We start from the raw sequence: 21,663 nt of genomic DNA on the forward strand, positions 1-21,663 counted from the left end.
CCTCTCTAACCTACCAAGATGAGAGACATCCTCTCGTTTAGGTCAGTTTGTCTCCTGATTTTGTGCTGTTCTCTGGGATGTAGGTGTGTACTCTTCTCCTTGAGGTCATGCTCATCTGGGGAGGATGATATACATTTTCTTGACCTAGGAAGTTGACCTTTGTGCTCTATCTCCTGGCTCTGCCCACCTGCTATGAGGACTTTTCTAAAGCCTTTTGGGGTGGGAGCCTATTGCAGGTGCCAACCTCATGGCCAAATACTGGGAAGTCCTATTTAGCTAGAGATGCCTTTTGTTTGCAAGGCTTAATCAGCTGGATAGAAGTTCAACTTGGCCCTTTCAGTTTACCAGAAGTATATCAACAAGCCCAGGGACATTCATAGTAACAATTTCAGTGTTTATTGAACATTTACTCTGTGCCTGGTGTTGTGCTAAGCACTTTATCTGGATCATCTCATTTGACCCTCATAACAGTCACATAAATTAGGTACAGTCAGTTCTGTTAGAAAGCTTGTTTTGAAAATGCAAATTTGTTCCAATGTGATTGATATATTAGGAGATGATTTGAGCATAATAATTTTGCCTTTGATTATGTATGATTTTGTCCACAAGAAACATGAAATAAAGGCAGGAAACTGTAGCCAGCTCAAACAGGCTGTGTGAAAATAACAAAATGCATACACCTCAAAAGCTTGCGTGCTTTTTTCAGTTGTGTGTGCTGTGAGCCACACCCATGCACATCTGGTGCTATAACTCTGTCCAACATCAGAGCATCCTTCTCTCATTACTTGGCAACTACTCACAAGCTTCCTGTTTCCACAAGCACACTTCAAGTATTTTTCAAGGGCTCTACTGATTGTAGTGCTTATATATTCCTTTAAACATTTATCACATGTAAAACTGGTTCCTATCTTCTGTTATGGGTCACAGATGAGATTTTTGGGGTGTCATGCCCCAACTTCATTTTCCCTATTAGCTTTGTAGTTTTTACTGTGTGATTTTGTACCACGTAGTGACTTGTAGGAATGTACACATGCTTCTAGCAGAACTGACTCCACTGCCATTATTTTCATGTGGACAAAGTGGAAGGTAAAGCTAAGCAATTAGATGAAAGTATTTGTAATAACTAGTGGTAAAGTCAGGATTCAAACCCCAGATTGCCTTACCCCCATGTCTGTGCTCAGAATCCCTAAAGCATTAATTAAACCAAACCAAACCCTGTTGTCTGAACTGTTCTTTGATTGCATGTGTAACAACTAGACTCCTTGTTCCCCTGTCAGTTAAGCTCTGGCTTCTCAAGCCAGAGCCACTACAAGTATATTAGAGGCCCTAAGGTATTTGGGCACAGTAATAACCCAGTCCATGGGTGTGCCATCCTTGTTCCTTCCTGCTTTGCAGCCCACTCCTCTCCCTGCTTCTGCCGTCCAGGCTGGCTAGCACCTGACACAGCAGCTACCTCTCTGCTCCATCTTGCAAGCTGGAGTTATTAGCATCAAAGAACAAAAGCAAACAGCACCAGGGCTTGGGTGGGGGGGAGTGCATGGGGGCAGTGCTCAGTCTTCTACAAAGGCGGATAAATGGCTCTATGTTGGGGCTGAAGCTAATACCACCTGGCCTTTTGTGGAGAGACATCTCTTCCTGTGTTTGAAGAGCTCAGACACTGAAAGCTGGAAAGCGCCCCAGAACACAGGAAACCCAGCCGCTTCGCTGCTGGAAGTTTGCTTTAGCTCAACTAACAAGATCATTTCTGTATTTGTTCCTGAAGTAGAGGGAAGAACTTTGTGCTCACTCTCCTCAGGGACAAGAAAGGATAGGCCACTGGAGAGATGCAGTCCATGCCTTTTTTTTTTTCCTCTCCTAATTTTGTAGTCAGGGGGACTCCTCAGTTGAAGGCCTGACCTGATGCTTATGGGCCTGGGGCAAGAACAGACATGAACATCTGCCTCCCAATGGGCAGCCTCCCTTCTCTCTACTTCTAGTATCATGAAGATCCTTGTGAACATTTGTGAAGACACCCCAGCTTGTAGAAATCCACAGCTCCTGTATATTGCTTTCCCTTGGTAATTTCTTGACACTAATATATATATATACATCAGTGGATTGGTCAGCTTTTGGGAGAATGTACCCCAGTGAATTTGGGGCAATTTGGGAAAGGGATTCTGAGTACCTGATTGTACTGTACAAAGAGGTTAGTGTCCAGTGTTGCTGCTTCTTGGTGGGAACATCTAGTTGGCCTTGTGGACTCCTTAGATCCTGGGGTGGGATATAGCTGCAGAAGCAGCAGAGCATGCCCCTTTACAGCAATGAGCCCAGTACAAGGACTCCGGTTGGCCACGCCTATGATCATATTGCATTTGGCCCCTTCCCTCTGCCCTGGGCTTTGCCTTTTTGTCATTTCTGTGAGATGCCCTATATTCCTATCCCTCATTTGTACCTTGATGGGTCAGATGGTACCTGTCCTGGTTTGCTCTTTTATTCAGAAAGATAGCTCTACCCTTATTGGATAAGCTACTCTGGGTATGAGATATATTAATAAGATAGAGCCTCCTCTCTGGGTCTTAGTTTCCTTATCTCTATAACAGGATGAATAACATTCCTTCCTGGTAGGGTTTTGGTGAGAATTAAATGAGATAAAGTATATAAAGCACCTAGCACAGTGCCCAGCCCCCAGAGAATATTTGATAAACATGAACTTTATTATGAGTTAGTGCTTTGTATCAGGGATATATAGACATGACCCCATTTTATTCCTCAATTACCCTTTGACATGTGATGCTGGACACAGTAATTGGCTCAGGAACAGACACATGGCTTGAGCTAAACCAGTGAGAGCCTTCCCAGGGAATTTTACCAGAATTACCAGGAAATCAGCTGCTCTCTTTTCTCTAGTGCTGCCATGTTTTGTCTTTGTTACCACATGGGGACAACTGTGCTGGATTGTGAGGGCAGCACAAGAGAAAACAGTTGTTTTTAATTTAGGAGAGGATTAAGACAGACTCAGCCTCCAAAGCCAGCTCTGATCCTCTGTCTATAGGCATTTGCCTTAATTTCTTTGAGCCCCACTTTTCTTGTGTGTAAATGCAGATACCAGTATCAATCGAGATGATTTATTAACCATTCAATACATATTGCTGAGTACTTACTGTATAACAGACCCAGCTTAGACACTGGGGATATAAGCAGTGAATGAAACAGACAAGACTGCTGTCATGAAGTTTGTATTTCAAGGGGGTTATAAATAATAAAAGCAAAGACCCATCCTATGATGTCAAATAGTGATTAGTGCCATGAGGAAGGAAACAAAGGGTAAGTGGTAGAGAAGGGTTCCTAAGGAAGATCTTTTTGAGGAAGTAATATTTGAGCTGATACCTAAAGAAAATGGGAACTGTCTAATATATGCCTGACAAAGACCATTCAGTCCAGGGGCTAGCATATGCCAGACTATAGGCAGGACCTGATCAAGTAGTGTTAATTACTTCTATTGTGATGGGGTGAGGGGGTGGGGGGACTGAGGACTGGCTCTCGTGACCTTGTACTTCCCTCTTCTGTCCCCCTAACTCTGGCACTCATGCTGCTCTTGGGGAAAAAAATTTCTGATGAAAACAAATTCTGGCCCAGTCTGGGGCTATCTCTATTAGGAATGCCACGCTCAAAGCAGGGATTGGGGCAGCATCTCAGGAAAGGAAGGATTTGACCATTGCTGTCACCCATCACCTACTATCTTCAGCATCACAACCAGGGAAGAAGTAAATTAGGGCATTCCTACCTTCACTCAGTCCCCCTTAGATGCCTATTCCATATTCGACAATAACCTTAGCCACGAATGCATAAGATCAGCACACTTATTTTAAAGTTCAAAAGGAAATATTTTTCCTATAGTTTGGAGAGATCTGGGTCTTCTAACCATGGGGAAAAAGGAGGGACCCCTCCATATGCTGCTGTTGTGTCTATAAAACAGCTCAACCAGGGAGCCTTCCTGCCTTCCCCTTCATTGGGCTACATAATCTCACAAGGGAGGAGTCTGAGATCCCCCCACTTCTACTTGCACACATACCCACGCCCCTGGAGAAGCTCTGGGGAGTGTAGGGCAGGCTGCACAGCCAGCCTCCTGGAGGCGAGGCCCAGCCAAACCTTTTGGGACCCCACCTGGTGAACTCTGTCTTGGGTCTGACCTATTTTCTAGGAGAGAAAATAGAATATAGATTTAAATGCAGTGGTGCTCTGGAAAACTACAGGCCCAGCAGTGTGAGAAAATAAAACAGTAGGGGGGAGCAGAGGAAGTGCTGGTACAGGTGAGGATGCCACCTCTCCTGAATCAATCTTACCTGGTTATCAACTGCCTTTTCTTCTGCAATTTGCCACCCTTCTTTTCCATTAAAAAATTGATATATGTATACACATTTACATATTTATCTTTCCTCTGAATAGTCCTGGGGCCCGGTGCTGCTCCCCCAGACACAGACTCAAGCCTGCAGACCAATAGTAAGTACAGACAGAGAGAGCTCTGGGGATGGTCACTTTGGAAGTGGGACTGCAGCAAGGCAAGGAGTAGAAACACCTACAGCTGCATCCTAGGTCAGCCTTCCTTGCTGTGTGACCGCAGGAAAGACTTTTAATACCCTTGTCTTCTCACATATGAAGGTGACAAAATTACTTGCTAATGTTGAGGACTTTCTAAATGTAGTTACTATTCCAAGCTCTTCACAACCACTCTAGGAGGTAGGAACTACTATCAGGCCCATTTCACAGATGACAAAACTGAAGCACAGAAAACTTCCGGTACTAACCCAACATCTACATAGCCTCTAGACCTAGAGCCTGAATCCTGGCAATCCAGCTGTGGATCTCCCTCTTTCCAATTCCTATGACCTGGCCTGAGTCACATGACTACACTTGGAGCTAAGGTGGGGGTAGGGGTCATCTTTACCAAGCCACATGGATTAAGGGTGGGAATGGATTCTGCAGAAGACATCTGGGACTTGTTACACAAAGAAGGGGTAAAGGATGGGCAGACAGTATAAGAGATGAATATGGTTGAAGTTCTGATTCCCCCCTACACCCAGCAGCCTTTGCCATTTTATTCTGTTGGTCAGAATTGAATGTGGAGATTCAGATTACTCTCTGCTTCTTGGGCTGGGGGCCAGGTGACACCATGTGTCTCTATTCCTCAAGTTGGACACAATGTGCAGAACTGCCTTCAGCGCAGTGACACAGCTAGAGATGGAGCCTGGACCCTGACCCCTCACTGAAGAAGGTTTTTCTTAGTGTTCTTGTTGCCCCTCTTTGGCAAGAAGAGATGCTATATGTTTTATGCTCAGGACTAGAACTGAGGGCAGTTAAGACTTCAGGAGGGAATGGAATTTTTTGGACTCCTGTTCCTGTTCTCCTACAATCTTTTAACTCCTCCTTGCCCCACATCCCAGTGAGGAAGAGAGGGGAGGAAAAAGACCCAAGGGAGGGGAGGGCTGGAACAGACACCTTCATTCATAAGTAGAAGAGTTGAACTGAAATCACACACACACACACACACACACACACACCCTTAATTCCTGTGGGCTCTTGGTGTTTCCAGGGAGCCATCTGGTCAACGTTTTTTGGTAATTCTGTCTGTGGTAATTCAAAATGGTAACAATCAGCACAGCTAACATTTATGCAGTGTTTGCCTTGTACGGAGTTAAGTGGTTTACAAGTATTTAATCTTGTAACATTGCCATGAGGGAGGTTCTATTTTTTCCCCATTATATAGCTGAGGAAAACAACTCAAAAGTTTAGTGATTGACCCACAGCCATTCAGTAGGCAGAGATTTGACAGACAGATCTGTCTCCAGAGTTTAATATTCTTTTTTTTTTTTTTTTTTTTTTTTTTTTTAAGATTTTTATTTATTTATTTATTCATGAAAGACTGAGAGACAGAGAGAGAGAGAGAGCGCCAGAGACAAAGGCAGAGGGAGAAGCAGGCTCCATGCACCGGTAGCCTGATGTGGGATTCGATCCCTGGTCTCCAGGATCGCGCCCTGGGCCAAAGGCAGGCGCTAAACCGCTGCGCCACCCAGGGATCCCCAGAGTTTAATATTCTAAACACAATGTTCAAATGGGTAACTTAGTATTGAAAGAATTTTGGGATTCCAAGGTATCCTGCCTCCTTTGGGTGTTTGTGCCTCCAAAGAGCATGTTTTCATGAACAACGGTGTTGACAATTCCACCGTTGAACTCCACCGCATGTAAATAGTTTGATATCCAGTTTAATGAAAGGGTATTTTAACGACCACTATTCTAGGCAATCCATCAGGCACAGTTAATTGCCCTGCTTAGTTATTTATACAGAATGTTTTTCCTTCCCACCTCTTCTATTTTGCCACTTTTCTTCTTGCTGCCACTCCACCCCTGAATCTAACAACTCACCAGAAAATCTGAAAGGGGGTGTGGCTGAGGAATGATTCAGAGCTCTCTTGAAGTTGCTTTGGGCAGATACAGCTTCTGGGGAATACATGGTGTGGGCTGGAGAAATGCTTAGCTGTTGCTATGGATTTGCCCCTCCTGGATGTATGGATGTGAGGCCACAGCTCTCTTAGGTCAGTGCCTGGCTTGTCCTGGGGCAAGAATTCTAGTTCCTCTAGAGCTGCTGAAGCTTTGCAAATCTAATTGCAGCAACTTAGAAGCACAGTAGATAAAACCTATGGCTCACTCATAGGGTAGCTAGGAGGACCTCCTCCATGGCTCCAGGGTGTCCACTTTAGGCTGCAAACTGAATTTAGGTCCCATACGCCTCTGAGGGACCTGGGTTTCCTTTGAATAAATGTTGAACTGAGTGGGATTCAAGAGGTCTATAGTCTTATCTAGTCTCTGTACCTGAACTAAGTGTGTGACTTTGGGCAGGTTTCTCAACTTCTTTTATCCCCCATCTTAACCAAAAATGAATTAGGTGAGATGATGTCTGTGAGTATCCCAGGGCTACCATTCTTGGTGATTCTAAGTGAGTCACCAGGTTTGCTGGAATGGCTAATGGTTTCCTGAAGCAGGAAACCCCTGTTCCATCTCCTCAGTTGAAGCATATCCTTTTGGTTTGGGTCTAGAGGTTTTGACAAAGGTTTAGCTTGCTCTTGATTGGCTTCTCAGCAGGATTTTATCTTATATTTGAGGGTAGGAGGAGGAGTTTGTGTTCAGGAAGATGATGGGAGTGAACCGTTCTTCATTTTTTGAAAGTTCATTGGCTTAATTCAAATGTCAACCTTCCTAGGGCTGGATGTTTATTTGTAGTTGTCAAAAGTGATTTCAAATGGCAATTGCTGTCATTAATGATGGGGTGAGAAGCCAGGAGAAAAATTAAAGGGGGAGGCAGAATTTCAATTTGTATGGCAAATGATCTACTCACACACAATCTCCTGCATACACACTGCTGTCTGTGATGAAGGATGGTCACTGGGAATACTGGAGAGAGAGGGGATTATAAATGTTTTGTTATCTTCTGTCCTTCAGTCCTATATGGTGACTAATGCTGCAACTTGCTCTTAATTCTCATGGCTCTTTTTCTTTGTTCCTCAAGGGAGTGGTTTATTATTTTTTCTCCCTGTGGGGAAACTTGCTTGATATGTCCAGTGTTCTGTATCTGGAGGCGAGGAGGATTTGCTTGGGTGGTGTTATGCAGAAATCAACCAGAATATTTTAACCAATATTCTTGCAGGATTCCAGTCTGCTTCGTGCTTCAGAGCCCTATCTGATTCCAGGATGATGTCTTTCCGGACAGATGTGAAGCTCACCTCTCTTGCTACATGCACAGTGGAAAGGGAATTTGGTCCCTCAGCTTGCATGGATGGTTTTTGGGTGAAGGTAGAACTAACTGCTCAGAAGCTGAGTACCTTTGGGATCTTGCATGAACATGATAGTCATGCAAGGACATGTTGCACTGTGTGTGCTTCTAACACTCTTCTTCCTTTTTCTCCCCCTTTCTCTCCTCTGCCTTTCCCTCTCTTTGAAAATGCTGCCACAGATGTCAGTCAAGGTCCAGGTAAGTCCCTGTGTTTGCACAGCTGCTGTGGAATTTCCCCTCTGTCCGATTGTGCATGGTTTGATTCTGAGTGAGACCTTTTTCTAGGGACTCTAAACAGAACAGAGATCTAAGTACATTGTATTTTCATTGATTTGGGTTGAGAAGAAATGCCTTGAATTGATATGTTTGTATTGGTTTTGCAAACCATTTGAAAACCAAAGGAATGTGGTTCCCATAGTTATAAAATCACTTCCTTCTGATTAACATTTTCGGGTGAATCAAAGAAGTGGAAAAGGAGCATTTTGGGGAAAATATTTTTTAAAAATATTCTTAAGATATGAATTCTCCAATTTAAGACTATTCTTTGCCTTATACATAAATCTACTTCTATAGCTTCATGTGGTTGAAAGTTGAAGATATGACATACTTAGCATGGAAAATATGTGGGTGAAAGGAATCTTCTTTCTTTTTATTCTAAGAAATGGCTTTCTCCCCACACCACAATGAAATTAGCAATTTTTAAATGGTTATGTAACTAATACATGTTCACTGTATTAACAACGAAATAAAGAAAAGAAAAAAGGAAGTAGAATGGTTTTTGTCAATGAACAAATGGAAGAACCATTTTATGCTAATTGTGCATTTCTCTTGTTAAAATACATACTCATCCAGAGTTCTAATTGTAAGCATCGTATGTGTGTCCATGTGTGCACACACACATATGTATACACACATACACACAGGCTCATATGAGAGGATACAATCATATATAGATAAGAAGTGTCAGGTGACTTAGAATGATTTGGAGACTGTTCTAACCTGGATAGAATTTTGAGTTAAGAGTAATTAACCCTACCAAAAGAGAAGGGAATATCATCATTCTTAGCTATTTTCACATACTTTTTCTTGTTTAGTTCTTGAATTCTTATAATATCAATACAAGGAGTAGGCATTATTATATCCATTGTAATATAATGGAAATTGAGGGCTGGTAGGTTAAGCCATTTGCCCAAGGGTGTAGGGCTCATCAGAGGTAGCACTGGGATTTGAACTTGGGACTCTGGGTCTCCAAAGCCCACCCACACTCCATTGGAACATGCTAAAAATTCCATCACTGAAAATTCTCATCAATTGGAGGTCTTCTAAATATTTCCTAATGGGACTAGTGTTTATTTTTGCTTAGAGATAATGTGATGTTTTCATTATTAGCACTCCTCTTTCCAAATGAATTCATCCTTTTTTTTTTTGACTATCTAAAAGAATCAACCAGACTTAAGAAGGGTTTCTGACTATAATCTATATGATATATTACATAGCATAAAAGAGTAAGAATAATAATCTCCAGCTAAAACACAGGGTTTCCCTGTCTTTGTTTTCCTCTGTGCACACCATTCCTTTGAAAATAAATGATGTTTGAACTGATACATAGGATTTCCTAGGAAGATAGCATTAAATTAATTTTCTATTTAATAATATTTTACTCAACAAATATTTATTGAGAACCTACTATGTACTAAGCACTGTTCTAGGCACTAGGGATAAAACAGTGGACAAAACAGAAGACAATCCCTATACTCTTAGAGCTTTTATTCTACTTGAGGGAAGACAATGAACTGAAGAACTATATATATTCACACACATATTACACATATTACATATATGTATATATTATATATATTATATATATTATATGAGAGCGTGGGTGATGAGCACTAGGGAGAAAATTGAACCTGTTAGAAAGGAAGTTGTTAATTTCTAGAAGATGCTCGGGAAAGGACCTCTCTGTTAAGATGATGCTTTCTGGAACATTTTAAGGTGGTGAGGTAGTAAGCCTAACACATTAAGTTTTGTTTGTAAAAGTTCTACTTAGTTTAATACCTCCTCCTCCTGCTTCCTGGCAGAGATGTGACTTGGGGTCTCCACATTGGCTTGTGTGTGTTGTGCCCTGCACAGGGGCTCCAGGCGGAGGGAATGAGTGGGGGCTGAAATCCAGCCTGCATTCCTCTTGCCAAGCCTGCACCCATGGTGCTGCCTCTGACTTGGGGGATGGTTGGGGGCGCTTTTTTGTAATTCTCACAAAGGCGCCTATGGGTCCTGGATGAGACAGTATGGCAGAGTGAAATGCCACAGACACACAGGTTCCTGTCTGTCTTTCTAGAGGGTGGAGGTCAGTGGGTGACCTTCCCTTACATAATGGCAACTGTAACTAGCCCCATGCAGCCCCATTTCAGTTTTACAGTCATTATGTCATCTTATTCTCTTAACCCTCTGAGGTGTGTTCTCTGAGCCTCATTTTTCTGCTAAGGAAGTTGAGGCCAGGAGGTTAAAGGATGTGTTGAGGTCACTCAGACATTGAGTAGCTGGTCCAAGAGGGAATTCCAGCCTGATTACAAATCTTGCACTCTTTGTGCTGCCCTTGAGGTGTTGAGGGCTGACTGCCAATCCTGTAACTCCCCACCCCAACCCATTGCTTTCTAGTGGTTTCTGAGCCTGAAGCAGATCACTAGTTTAGAACCTTAACTGGTGGCCCAGGACATAGCTGGAGGCAGCCTGAGCTGCCTGGCCCAGGCTGAGCTCAGTGGCAGCCTCCCGCCTCTCTATGCCCCTGGCCAGGCAGCATGGAGCCAGCAGCATCGTGGCTCTGAAACAAGAAGCCTTTAGTGGTTCTCTGATTTTTTTCCCCTTCCCCACAGGAAGACAAATTGGGGATTTTATGAGCTAATGTAACTGTTTACCCAGCGGCCACTGGAAGATGGTGACGGACAATTGATTATTTTTACATGCTGAGGATATTGGTAAGAAGTAACCTGCTGTAAGATGCAGTTGGAGATGGGACCCAGCAGGCAGCACCTTCCACAAGGTCCAGGAGATGGGTTGGGGGTGCGGAGAGACTGTCCTAGAAACACCCAGGAGAAAAGCTGCCAGTGATACTTCACCAGACTTCCATGTGGGAAGATCCACAACCTCTCCTCCTAGTCTATAGGAGGCAGTTTTTAGGATAATCAAGTAGCATCAGGCATTTGTGGTGTGCTGACCAGAAGGAGGAGAGGGACACTCAGCTGTGATTTAACTCTTCACGTTGATCCTGCCAGGCAGGTATTACCATCCTCTCTCAGATGAGAAAATTCTCAGAGAGGGTCAGTAACTGCCCACAGTCGCCAAATGCGAGTACAAGACAAGGATCTCACATCTGTCTGCCTCCAATGCTTGTGCTCTTTTTTCTTTGAAACCCTGGCATTTCCAAGGCAGAACTGTGGGCCAGGGGTGCTTCTGATCTGTGTCTGTATTCTTTCTGGGCAGTGCGTAGCACATGGTAGGGCCACAAAAATATTTATTGAGCAGAGAGTATAGGAACAAATACCAGGGCATTGTGAGTCTGTAGGGTCCTGAGACATATTGGAACTCAAAGAGTATCCTGTCCAAAGACTACAACTATTTTGCTTGTCAGAGGAGGAAACTGAGACCCGGGGAGGGGATGGGGCATCTCCAAGGTCAGGTCACCCATTTGTGGCCCAGAGGAGACCCCAATTAGGCACTTAACCCATGCCCCTGGCCCATTGTGATTTGTCATTGGTCTCCCTGTGCTGCCTGGGGCCAGGAGTGGATAGTCTCAGCCCCCTCTGTACCATGCCATGCCCTCAGCTCTCTCCCTGTTTCTGTGTGTGCCAGAAATCTCTGCCAAGGGAAGAACAAGCCCTTTGGAGGTGCTGAAGAGAGTGGGGTAGAGGAAGGATCTAGGAGGCAGAGAACAGTTCTGGGGCCTGTGGGGGTAAGACCCCTCACTTCTCCCACCCCCCGCCCCCCAGTGCTTCTCCCTCCAGCCATGACGGGCTGTTTATGGTGCTCCAATGACAGTCTCTCTCTTCAGAAGGGATAATTTCTCAGGCTCTGCCTGCTGATTAGAGCTAGAATTTAAATGAATAACTGTGACCTTGTGGAAGTGCCCTAGTTATTCAGAGGCCCGATGAGGAAATAGGCCTCTTGCTTAGGTCCATCAGAGCCTTGGCAGGCACAGGAGGAGGGGCTGCTGTCTGCCAAGGCCCAGAGGAGGCCTCAGCGTGCTGTTGCCCAAAGCAACTGATGGCCTTTGCTGGAGCCTCCCTCAGCCCGCTCTTGATCTCTGCCCTCCGTGTCCTCTCCTTCAGTTTGAGTCATCTCAGGGCTGTCCTTGAAGAGGGGACCTGATTATTTATCCTGAGCCCTGCCCTGTCTCCAGGGAGTCCAGTCTGAGGGATGCTGCTCTGAACCCGAAGTCGGGATACAGCACTATTGTGTCTGACTTGTTTGATGGACACAAAGGGTTTGCCCTAGAAGTTACTCCTTGGAGGAGAGCCCCCAGAACTGTGACACTGGCCTCACACAGGAGCTTGTTGGAAAAGCAGAATCTCAGGCCTCACCCCAGACCTGCTGAGTCAAAATCTACTTTTTTACTAAGATGTTCGGGTGTATACACATTAACGCTTGAGACACACTGACCTAGAGTGTCTAGCTTCTCCTCCTCTTGGGGGCCACCAGGGCCGTGTCTACTGAGGAAGATGCATTCTACCACATGAATGCCCCATTCCTTGTCTCTTCTGCTGGGCACAGCACAACATGTCCATTTTCTGGGTTGACAGGAGCTGGGAGGGGAAATGGGATGAGGGAAGGGAAAGGGAATGAACACTTTCTGACCAGTGAGTTTGTGACCATCACTGTTCCAGCACTTTCCATTTAAGAGTTTACATACTGTAAGGCAGGGCAGCTCAGGACAGCACAGGGTTCCATTAACTACTGCTCAGGGCTAACTCCAGCCCACTGCCAGCCTTCATACGGCCTTTCAGCTACAGTTAGCTTTTCACATTATAAATAGTTGAAAGCAGTCAAAAGAATAATTTGTGATGCACACATCTTATGAAATCTCAATTTCAGTGTTCATAAAGTTTTACCAGAACACAGGCATGCTTATTTGTTTCTGCTCTGTCTCTGCCTGCTTTGCGAAGGTGAGGTGGAGTAGCTGTAGCAGAGACCGTGCGGCGTGCAAAGCCTGGGAAGACTTACCATATGGACATTTACAGGAGAAGTTTGCCACCCTTGGGTTAGAGCACAGACTTAGAACCCAGATGCCTGGGTTGACATCCTGGCTTTCTCCCAGTAGGAACAGTATGACCTGTTTAAGTTACCTTGCCTTTGTGGCCCTACTTTCCTCATCTGTAAAATGGTGACAGTAAGTACCTACCTCACGGGGCTCTTGTGAAGATTAAGTGAAGTCTTCAGAACAGTGCCTGGCATATAGTAAGCCATGCATAAATTAGCTAGTATTATAAGTTAGCTCATTTGATCTTTTCCATGCATTTTCACTTCACATATGAAGGTGGCCTCAGAGAAGTTTAAAACAAGACATTCTTTTGCCTGTCTTGGTCTCCCACACTTCCGAGGCATGCTCCCAATACTGTGGTGGAGAGCTCCTCAAAAGACATCTGCTGTGCTCCCCTTGTCACACATTCTCTCCCATCTGTCCTGATCATTATGCCTTCAGTAAAGAGGTCCCTCAGATCCTGGCCAATACTGCTGTGAAGTAAGGCCAAGGAATCCCACCAGGGGTATGGGGTGCAAGGTGACCCATATTTACAGAGGTCCCAGGCATCCATTGTGGATGAAGAACCTGCAGTTCTAAGATGTTATATCCTTTTGCCAGGGTCAGAAGCAGGTATGGTAGGTACCAGGATTGAAACACATATCTGGGATTTCTCCTCTGTCATTCTTCCTCCTTCTGGCTCTGCTACTTTCTCTGGGGGTTGTGTGGCCGTGGGTAAGTCATGAAACCTCTCACAGCCTTAGGCTTCTTTTCTTTAATATGAAGGGATTGACTTAGGTGGCCTCTCAGACTTCTTTCATTCTGGGGATCTATGATTAGGCCTCCGACTGAGATACCTCGGAGAACAGCAATCAGGAAGATGCCTTCTCCTATACCGAAGACTTACAGCTCCTATCTCCAGTGGTAACCATAACATATTTTGTCTTTTCTTTGCTATTCTTTTGGGCAGTAGTCCCATTTGCTTTTCTCCCTTATTTATTAAGGAAAACATCTGACATTGTTTGAACTTGTATTTTGAGCCAGGTGTTAAAGTACTGTTTTTGCATGCATCATTTAATTCTTTTGACATCATCAGAAGGTAGATATTAATAACGATATTAGACCCATTTCACCCACGAACAAATTGAGGCTCAAGGATGTTAGCTCATAATTCCACCCAGTAAAAAGTGGCAGAGCAGGATGCAAACCCTGGTATGTCTGGCCCTGGAGATGACTCATGGGGAGTTCCATCAGAATGTCACTTCACAAAAGTACACTCTTGTTCACTCTTTCTGTGCTCTGGGCCTAGAATGGTGCCAATATATTATAGGAATAGAATAAAACTGGCTCAATGAATAAATAATGCTTGGGACTCAGCTCTTAGTTTTTCTTATTACTTCTCTGAAGGAAAGTCTGCTTTTTGTATAGGGGCTCACCCTGAGATAGAAGGTAATTGAATTTTATTCAGTGCCCATCTTGGGCTTGGGTCAGTGGAGGATGTAGGCAGTAAGTAATCCACCATGGCTGTGTGTAATTGGATTGGAAGGCGGCCCTTGGCTGGGCTAACAATGATCAGCTTCTAGCCAGTTGCCCACTGGAGCCTGGGAAGACCCCCTTGGCTGCTGTAGCGCTTCTTGATGAATAAGTGTAAGTACGGAGCTGCTTCCCAGCCTGCCCCCAGCTATAGCTAACTCAAGGAGGTAGACCACGGGATCTTGATGCCTTTTTTTTAGAGGATTTTAAAATCATGTCCTTTACTATCCTGGCAAGGCAGACCCACTGGGGTGCTGGTTATGGTCCCAGTTTGTTTCTCAGTTCTGGAGGGCAAGGTCAGAATTAGAAAACATCATTAGAACTAGTTTTGATGGGATAGTACTGTCCCCATCACTGATCCCACCAAACATGTGTGGTGTGTATTTATTGCTCCAGTGACAAACTGGCATTGGTGGCATTAAGAAGAAGCAATTCATGCTAAATGCATTGTAATGTGTGGGAGAGTCTCACCCAAAGATTCGTATCCTCAAAATGCCATTGGTGAGTTCACAGAGAAACTCTTCTAGACCAATTCCCTCCTTGTACATGTGGAGAAACTGAGGACAGAGAACTTTCATGTAACTCAGTTAAGTCACACAGCTTGTTTATGGCAGCCTTGGAGACCCTCCCAGTCTGTAGATCTACCTAGCAAGGTGTGGTAAGGACCTTTCTTACTTAATAAACTCATCAATTTGTGGGGTGAGGCCTCAGAAGGAGTTGGGAGATGGAATACAGCTGAGAGTTGAGGACAATGGGTCCCCTGTGGGGCAACCTAGTTGACTATGACCTTGGAGGGAAGCTTCTGAGGCTGCACTGAGCAGGTGGTCTACTACTGCTGCCAATTTGTTGGAAAACGCATTGGCAAGAGATGGGAGGTGGAGTAGAAAGAAGGCCTAGATATACCAGTCTTCTGAATAATGACCAGTCCTCTGAATAATGACCAGTCTTCTGAATAAAAACTGGTATTGGCAAGAGATGAGAGGTGGGGCACAGAGAAAGCCCAGATATACCAGTCTTCTGAATACATAATAATGACTACATATTTTCAAGCCCTTTCTGTGTTCGATGAATTGTGCTAAGTGCTGTTCATACATGGTTGCAGGTGATTGTCACAGTAATCCTGAGAAGGTACTTTACAGGAAGGAGGCATGGAAGAGTTAACTTGCTCAAAATCCCATGGCTAGAAAGAGGTAGAGTTGGGATTTGAATTCAGGTTTTGGATGATTTAGAGCAGTGGTTTGTAAAGTTTAGTAAGCATCAAAATTACCTGGAGAACTAATAAAGGAGATCCAGGCTCATTAAAGTAAGACATTTCCCCCAGGTGATTCTGATATGACCAAAGTTAGAGAACCACTATTTTAAAGAAAGTGATCTAGAAGGTAAAGGGACTTAAAGCTCCATTATTAATCACTATTTTCTACTTTATAAACATTAAAGGAGGGCAGGAAGTTGAGGGGGGGCAGGTGGAAGAGAGAGTGAAATGAATGATTCCCCCATTGAGCTCCAGTGGCACCTTAGGTAATGGGATTTATAGAGCCATTATCATAATACATTATAGTCAGCAGTGTATTGTCCCCCACAAGCCCCTTCACTGGCCACTGTGGGCTTTTGAAGGACATGAGGTTTCTCCTTTTGAGAGCAGAGATTTACCCATGCCTGCGTCCCCGTTACCTGCCACAATGTATGTGCTCATAAAACTTTGTTGTTAGAAACAGCACTTCAGGGATGGAAAGGACCCAAAATGTTGTCGAGGCTCTCCGTGCACCTTATTTTTGAATCTCTTCTATAAGAGTTCATTCAGACTTGGCTTGGACCCCTATGGTGATGAGCAGCTCATTGCTCCTTTCACTATTCCATCCCATTCTAAGAGCACTGAGTGTTCCAAAGCCTTCCTTATTCTGAGTCACTCTAGCTTTTACCACCTGTATTGCTTCCAGCCTTTGGAGACGCACAGAATAGATCTAATTACACTCCCAATGTTTGAAGATGGACCTCTTTGTCTTTAAGGACTTTCTTTTTCTAAAGGCTAAACCATCTCCAGTTTCCTTGGGCATTCTCATATAAGGGTTTTAAATTCTTTCATCCAGGTCATTGTTTTCTGAAAAATGACTTTTTTTTTATCCTTTCCAAAGAAACATGCCCACACCACAAATGGTATTTTGGACATGTCCCAACCACTTCATTATAGAGGGATCCCGCTGCTCCCTTTTCCTAGACTTTCTACATCTATTAATGGTGGCACAAATACCTTTGCTTGTTTTTTTTTTTAAATAATTATAGCATTAAGTTGAACTTAGTCACTGAGAATCTTTACTCTTTTGTGTACACTGCTGCTAAACCATTTCTCTCCCTTTTCTGTGCTATGCTTATTTGACTTAGTTGGGATCATTCTTTGATTTTGTTCAATTCAGCCCTGGATTTTTAAAATCTAGCACACCATGATCTCTTAGGGTAAGGTTCTTTCATCTAGCACACCAGCTGTCCTTTCCAGCTTCATGTCATTTATGAATAAAGAACAATTTTAGAAAAGTTCATGACAGTTGGAGTGTAAGAACTTCTCCTTTGGGAAGAGTCTTTTCTAAGCCACAGTTACTGATCCTTTAACCCTTAGAGTAATAAGCATGACTACCTCAATTTTTCTTCTTTCTATCATGTTTATGCATGAGGAAACTCCAAACCACCTTCCCCCCAGAAGAGGTGGAATAGATTGGGAAGGTGCTGCATTCTTTCCTCTACCCCATGGTTATACCATACAGAAGCTATTGGTGATTCATGGGTGACACTGGAAGAAATATTTTCTGTTCAGTCCAGCCACCAGGCTGTAAGAACAAAGCTGATCTAGAGGCGAACAGTGAGTGGGCTAGTACAGTTATATCCTACAAAGGGCTTAGCAGTGAGAATGGCACATGGTGGCACCATAAAAGGGCAAACCCAGAAGCTGGGATCTTGGTAGGGATCTGCCTTGGAGAATTAGCCACAGGCTGTCTTTGTCATTAGTCCAACTATTCAGTTCATCCCCATTACTGTTCAAGGCTCATAGAAAAGCCAAAAACATATATGTAAGTAGGTAATTGTCCCATGTGTCAGCTCATGACTGCTGTTAGGTGATTGAATGAAGCTTCGTTTAGTCTCTACCTTCTTGATTCTGGGTCGTGCTCTCAGAGTATTAGTTTGAACCATTTAAAATAGTCATTTTTGTAGGTCAAAAGCAGTCAATTATCAGTTTTGTATGACTCAACCCAATAGTTCCTTGGCCTTAGTTCATAAAGTACCTTTGTTTTAGAATGGATTTTGGGTAATTATCTCCAAAAACCCCACTCTGACTCTTCTATGGCATTTCTGGCAAGTGAGGCTTTCCCTATTAATTGACCTTCTGATCTGGCCAAATGTGCTTACTCTCTTATCTTCCATGCTCAACTTTAAAAATACTTGAAGGGAGTTCTCATGTCCTTTTCTAGCTTTCTCCTGTTTGGGCTATATATAGCAGTTCTGGCAGCCATTCTACATGTGACATGCTTTAGGACCCCCTGACCACTCTGATTCTCCTCTTTGGGGCACATTCTACCTTATTAATGTCCCTCCTAGCGTATGGCACCATTCTCTGAACCAAAACCCTAGGTTTGGTATATTCAGTGATGAGAAGATGTAGGACTACTGTCATCTTTTGGTTTTGGGGAAAAGTGGGGGGTTGTGCTTAAGGGTTAGAATTTACATTTGTCCGTTAAGATTAAGTCTCACTTTGCCTGTTCAGAACCTTTTGGACCTTGATTTTGATATCTAACAAATTAGCTATTCTTTTCAGCTTTAGTTCATCAGAATATCCAGACACATGCCAGTAAGTACTTTTAGCCAGGTCACTGATCAAAATGTTGACTAGGCCTAGGCTCTGTTGAAAGTGACTATCAAACCCCTGATAGATACAAGGACACTGGAGTCCACGATGAAGGTCAGGGAATTGCCCAGGGAAGGACTGGTCTCCATCACAGTTATGAAAATAGGTGGAGACTTCTTTCAGATCCACCTTTTCTCTTTAAATATTCCTCCCCCCTGTCCTACCCTGTCTCCTAAGTCCTTTCTCCTTCCCACAGTGGCAGACTTCCTCAACCTGTGACTTCATGTCTCTATCCTTCCTTTATTCACAAGTCCCTGTGTTGCTCCTATCTTTGAAGGAAGATTTAGTTTGGCTTTCTGAAGATCTCACATGCAGGACAGTGTCATGGCTGGGGAGCCGGAGCATGTCTTATGTTCAGATTTGCATTTTAATGAGGGGCGGTGGTTTAATAACCCTAAGAAATGCCCTGGAAAGGAAAAGCTTCATGTTTTAATAGAATCTCGGTGTGGGGCTTGGGGAAAGGGAGATGGTAGCCTTTTAAAAGGGCTTCCTGCAGTGCTCTTTATATCTTGTTGGGCCAAAGTCATAAATGAAGTTGAATTAGTATCCAGGCACTATTTTCTGCTGCTGAATACTCTTCAACATATTTCCTCCTTTCTCCACCAGAATTGAACAAGGCAGGGTAGCTTGTGTTTTGGTTACCGTCACAGCCTGGAGAGTCCATCTGCTGGCTTAGAATCCTCACTTCACCCCTTACTAATTAGTGTGACTTTGGCTCTAAGCCTTGGTTTCCTTACCTGTAAAATCAAAATCATAGCAATGCGTTTCCCATAGTGAGATGACACGTAGCCACACAATGTCTGCAGTAAACAGTCAACAAATATTAACTGCTGTCACAATTCTTTTTTCCAAGTTCACCAAATTTCCTCTAATGCTTAAAATGGTAATGTGTATTTCTTCTTTCTCCTTCTCTCTTTTCCAAATTCTCAGTTACCTTAGAGTCATGGTCACTTGTGGCTTCCCTTCATCCGGCCCCACCCCTTACCACCTTCACTATATCCTTAGTTCCTCCAGAAACATCGATGAATGTTTCTGTTACCTTCTGATTTTATGTAATTACTCTTTTAAAAAGTCCTTGTAGCTTCATAAGAATTCAGCGTTAGCACTTGGCACTTGTAGCAATTAGTGACATTTAATTTCTCTTCTTCAGTATGGAAAAAGAGATGATGTATGTGGATTTTATCCTGGGATAAAAGTTACCCTGAAAGTGAATGAAAGAAAAGTCTTGGCAGAGATAACTTGCTTTTTTTTTTTTTCTGAATCTTTTTTTTTTTTTAACCCCAACGAACAACTTTCTTCTTCCCTTGAAATACTTTTCCCAGTTACTCAGGCAAAATGAAGAGAGGTAGGATGGATTGAAAACCATCTGAGGTAGGTGGGATATTATAGGTTTGAGGGGGGAGACAGTATTAGCTTAAATTATGAAGGCCTTCAACTTCTGGCCTGGTTCCTGAACACTGCATCTTCCTCTTGCCTGTTTCAGTAAATGGTTCTTTACTCTGTATCAGTCATTCTCATGACAGGCTTCATGATGGCCACAGCCGCTTACAAATGACTTTGCTTTCATAGCGATTTCCATTCTCCCAAACTGCAAAAGCTACTATCTCCATGGGGATTTTCCCAAAGGATGTAGCAGAGTTTAGAGGGCCATACGTATATTTTGCATATAATTTGCATATGATTTGCAGTCTGTTCTAAGGCAGTTTCAGTTTTGTATGTCTTACCTACTGGTGATCTTTTCCTCTTCTTGTTCTTGTATCTACTCTGAGAACTTGTGCACAGGATAGATAGGTACAAGGAGGGTAGAATATAGCACTAGAAAGAGTGAGGGGAAGGGTATACATATCAGATGTATGTATGTTGGGGTCCAGAATGGTCCCTGGATCAAGCTAGGGCAGCATAGTACTCTGTCAGGGTGTGACATCCAGCTAGCAGACACTTCAGTTGCTTTCAACTTTTTTATGAATATATATATATTTCAAAGGCATTGTAGTTCCTTCCATAGGAATTTGGTGTTGGCAATTCTCAATATCCTGTTTGTCAAAGGTTAATCCAAGCCCATCTCCTGTTCCCTACCCTCCACTAGGTGAACTTTTATGGATCTGGCTTTTGAGTCTTAGTTGAGGATCTATTCAAATCCAGAGCCCATGGTGAGACTGTTGTGAACAATGTTGTCCCTTTTGCTTCTATGAGCCCCTGTTCCAGATTGTGTCTTCTCTTGAATATCATACCCCGAATAAATGCCAAACTCCACATCCAGCCAGGTGCTAGTCCCAGGGCTGGCTGTGTAGCTTGGGGGTGCTGTGGCTGACCCTCTGTTTCTGAGGTTGATGAGAAGGCCAATCTTCATTTTTCCCCCTTCCTCATCAACCACACAGATAACACACATGCAGTATAGATTCCTTTTTTTCCCTTACTAATTATATCCTTCTCAGTTAAGATTTTTTAAGCATTATTTTCTGTATCTATATTTGAAAGCCATATAGTTCCTTTTTCTTTTTTGAATGTAAAATGTTATTTTAATGTTGAATATGATCGGGGGGGCGGGGAAGAACTTCCAAGATACCTTAATACCTCTCCCATCTCTTCCAGTTAAGACTCAGTGCTCTAGCTCCTTTTTTGGAAGATTCATTGACTTACCTGGGCATAGACCCTCTCTTCCATGAAGGGGTGGTAATACATCCTGATATTTGTCCTGACGTTCTCACAGACATTAGTCTTACATTTTAAAATGCATCTTAGACATTTTTGCTTGAGTGATTTTTGTTTCCTCAACTCATCATGCCTAAAACAGAATTCATCATTACTCTCAACCCCCATTCGTCTCCCACCCCACCTTTCTGACAGTGTTTACTCAGCCTCCTATCCACTCCTCCCCTAAAGCATCTCATCGGTCATCCAAAGCCTGTTGGATCCTCTCTTTCCTTTTCCTCCCCACCACCACAATTCTAATCTAGGCCCTCTGCCTGTGACTGATCTTTTTGCCTCTGTCCCTTTTCCTTCTCATCTATCCTGTCTGCACCATTGCCAAAGCAATTTTCCTCAACATCATTTTCCCTGGGTCATTCCCCTGCCCATGAACCCTCACTGTGTCCCACCAGCTGTAAGAGCAAGTCCATTTTCCTTAGCCTTGAAATTCAGGGCCTTAATACAATGATTACTACTCTCATCCTTAAGATCACCTTCCATTTCTTCCTTATA

The 21,663-nt window shown here is 43.5% G+C and overlaps 1 protein-coding gene across 19 annotated transcripts in view; it reads left to right on the forward strand.

Moving 5' to 3' along the window:
- NRXN3 (neurexin 3) overlaps positions 1 to 21,663 on the forward strand; it is a 1,528,419-nt gene that overhangs the window by 91,449 nt on the left and 1,415,307 nt on the right. For all 19 annotated transcript variants that reach the window (XM_049113340.1, XM_049113345.1, XM_025442408.3 and 16 more), the window contains exon 3: positions 7,985 to 8,002. In XM_049113340.1, coding sequence (XP_048969297.1) covers positions 7,985 to 8,002 — 18 coding nt within the window. The remainder of the gene's footprint in view (positions 1 to 7,984; positions 8,003 to 21,663) is intronic.

Source organism: Canis lupus, chromosome 8 (genome assembly GCF_003254725.2).
Source record: "Canis lupus dingo isolate Sandy chromosome 8, ASM325472v2, whole genome shotgun sequence".
NCBI classification, from domain to species: Eukaryota; Metazoa; Chordata; class Mammalia; order Carnivora; family Canidae; genus Canis; species Canis lupus.